The 2,545-nt window shown below is 37.9% G+C and overlaps 1 protein-coding gene across 1 annotated transcript in view; it reads right to left on the bottom strand.

The window, feature by feature from the left end:
• Positions 1–2,051: 2,051 nt before the first annotated feature.
• The window catches only part of LOC134082925 (ribonuclease inhibitor-like), a 4,609-nt gene continuing 4,115 nt past the window's right edge, over positions 2,052–2,545 (bottom strand). The window contains exon 6 of the mRNA XM_062538983.1: positions 2,052–2,545. This exon is cut by the window's right edge and continues 305 nt beyond it. Within this exon, the coding sequence (XP_062394967.1) occupies positions 2,498–2,545 (48 nt within the window). The 3' untranslated portion in view covers positions 2,052–2,497.

Here is a 2,545-nt window from a genome sequence, read left to right as displayed (position 1 = left end):
AGATAGGAAGCAGTTAGATATATACAGTATATATAGAGCGTGTTCCTATGAGCATGTTCAAACACGGGGTCATTGGGGCCATTGGATAGACAGGAAATCAACACAAGGACAATATTCTATTTAGGTTCAAGAAGCAACAAAATGCAATGTTCTGTCCCTGGTTATCATTCATGATGTTGTCTAACTTGAAGTAAGATCTTGTGTACATGGATCTACTTAAGGAGTCTTTTCTACAGTTTATTTTCCCATTTGTTTATGCCTAATTCTATTTCTCCTATAAAATAACACAATAATTAGAGCCCACTCACCTTGAAATCTGTTTAAGCAGTGCACCTAAGACATCTTCCACCTGTACTGGCTGATATCTGTTTCAGAATGAACTTTGTGTTGCTGCAAGAAGCTGTAATAAAAGTTTTACATCTTAGATAACTTCACAGGGCACTAAAGGCCGTCATTCAGTGTTGAGATTGGTTACTTAAAGGGACACTTCAACCATTTGCATTAAGCTTCGTTAGAAGCCCAGTCATGATTTTGAATGTTCGCACATTATTCCCTCAGTTTCCCCTGAGATGGGAGAAATGCGGATTTCAGTGTTGCACTTCCTGCTTTCAATGATGTAAAAATCTTAATTTTTCCTCATTGAAAGCAGGACGTCCTACTTTTGTCGAGGGGGTGAGACCAGAAATACTCCTTGCTAATTTTTCCAGGGGGTGGGACCCACTCACAGACCTATTATAACTCAGTGGGCGGGACTTCACTTGCAGAAACTAAAACCAATATCCGCCATCTTCTTTTAAGCTAAGCTAACAGGCTAGTCTACGGAGAAAGCTGATAAGTAGCCATCTCAGATAACAATAAGGGAATAATGCATGAACATTCCAAAATATGACTGGGTTTCTAACAATATAAAATGTATGCAAATGGGTGAAATACTCCTTTAAAGACACAATAGAATCTATTGTGTCTTTAAACGAGCATTTCACCCATCTGATGGCATAGCTAGAGTAGGTGGAAGAGTATGGGGAATTTTGCACAATTAACCTTAAAAAAAATGCTAAATTAAAAATTCCAATCAAGCAGTGAAGTCCAAGCGTGGCATGTCAGCCATACGCAAACAAACAAATCCAAACCACAGGTCAAAGATAATGGATGCTGTTTTTAGTAGCTTGTGTTACATAAAACCCACCGACTAGGTAAGGTCAGTCAGTATAAACTTATTGAAAGCAGTTCTTAAACATTGGTGGCTCCCTCTGTCTGATTTGGGCCAGAGCCATAGAAAGAGGGAGTTGCGACACTCTTTGATCAAAAGTTCCAAAAAAACTGCACTGAATGGCTGAAACGCAGGAGGTTGGGATGTACTTCTGGATGCTGGAGGGTGTAATCAATTAACTCATTGACTATGACTACTGACCAAGAGATTGGCTGTTAATAGTTCCAAAACTCCCATAACGTGGAAGTAGCATGGAAAATCATTTTTCCTGTGGAGGTCTATGGGAGTTTCGCCACTCTGTTTATCTACCGCTTACCGCTCAAAAACGCCCACAAATGCCCGTATGTTTGTGTGAAAGAATCCGAGAGGAATTTTAGGTGATAAGGGGTGTTTTGTTAAGTCAGTAACCTGGGAAAGATCTCCAAATAGTGAATAATTACAGACCTAGCATCACAGATGGGGAAAACTATGGAGAGGATGATCAATGACAGGCGTACATATTGGGTTGAAACTAAAGGGTTGTTGAATCATTATCGACGTGGATTCAGGAAAGAAAGCACCATGGATTCCTTATACAATAAGGAAGGGTCAGGTGAATAAAGAATCTGTAGGGCAGTAGTTTTTGATATTGAGAGGGCATATGATATGCTGTGGAAAGAAGGTATGCTGATAACATTTAAATTACTGGGAATAAACAGAAGGATATCCCAGTGGATAAAAGGGTTTTATCTGATGGAACAATTCAAATTGAAATAAATGAGGAATTAAGTGAGAGGTACAGAGGTGTCTTTCAAGGAAGCATTATCAACCCACTATTGTTTGCAATAATGATTCAATTCAATTAAATTCAAATCACTTTATTCATCCCCAGGGGGCAATTGAATGACACAGAGATCATATTCCACATACAGTTTGTCATTAATAAATAAGTAAATAAATAGCAATAATGATTGATGATGTTTTTAAAGATATACAACATTCAATTGGGGTAGCATTGTCTGCAGATGATGGAGCAATGTGGAAAAAAGGAAGACATATAGATTTGTGGTGAATAAGATGCAGCAGGCAGTAAACAAAGTCCAAGAATGGGCCCTTCGATGGGGGGTTAAACGTACATGATATACTGCAAAAAGAATCTAGTGACATTTCTTTTAATTTTCATTTTCTTTTTTGAAAGTAATCGGGTTATTAAAAAGGGCTGGACCCAAATAAAAAAATTTCACAGTATCGTAAAAATCAGTGTTGTTTAAACAGAATACATACATGCGCAGATACAACACAAACAAATCAATTTTCTTTAGCGTTATTGTGACAGGCTAAATATTTGTAACGAGT

This window comes from Sardina pilchardus, chromosome 1 (assembly GCF_963854185.1).
Source record: "Sardina pilchardus chromosome 1, fSarPil1.1, whole genome shotgun sequence".
Taxonomy (NCBI): Eukaryota; Metazoa; Chordata; class Actinopteri; order Clupeiformes; family Clupeidae; genus Sardina; species Sardina pilchardus.
The sequence above is the reverse complement of the archived record's forward strand: the minus strand, read 5'-3'. Positions and strand labels throughout refer to the sequence as shown.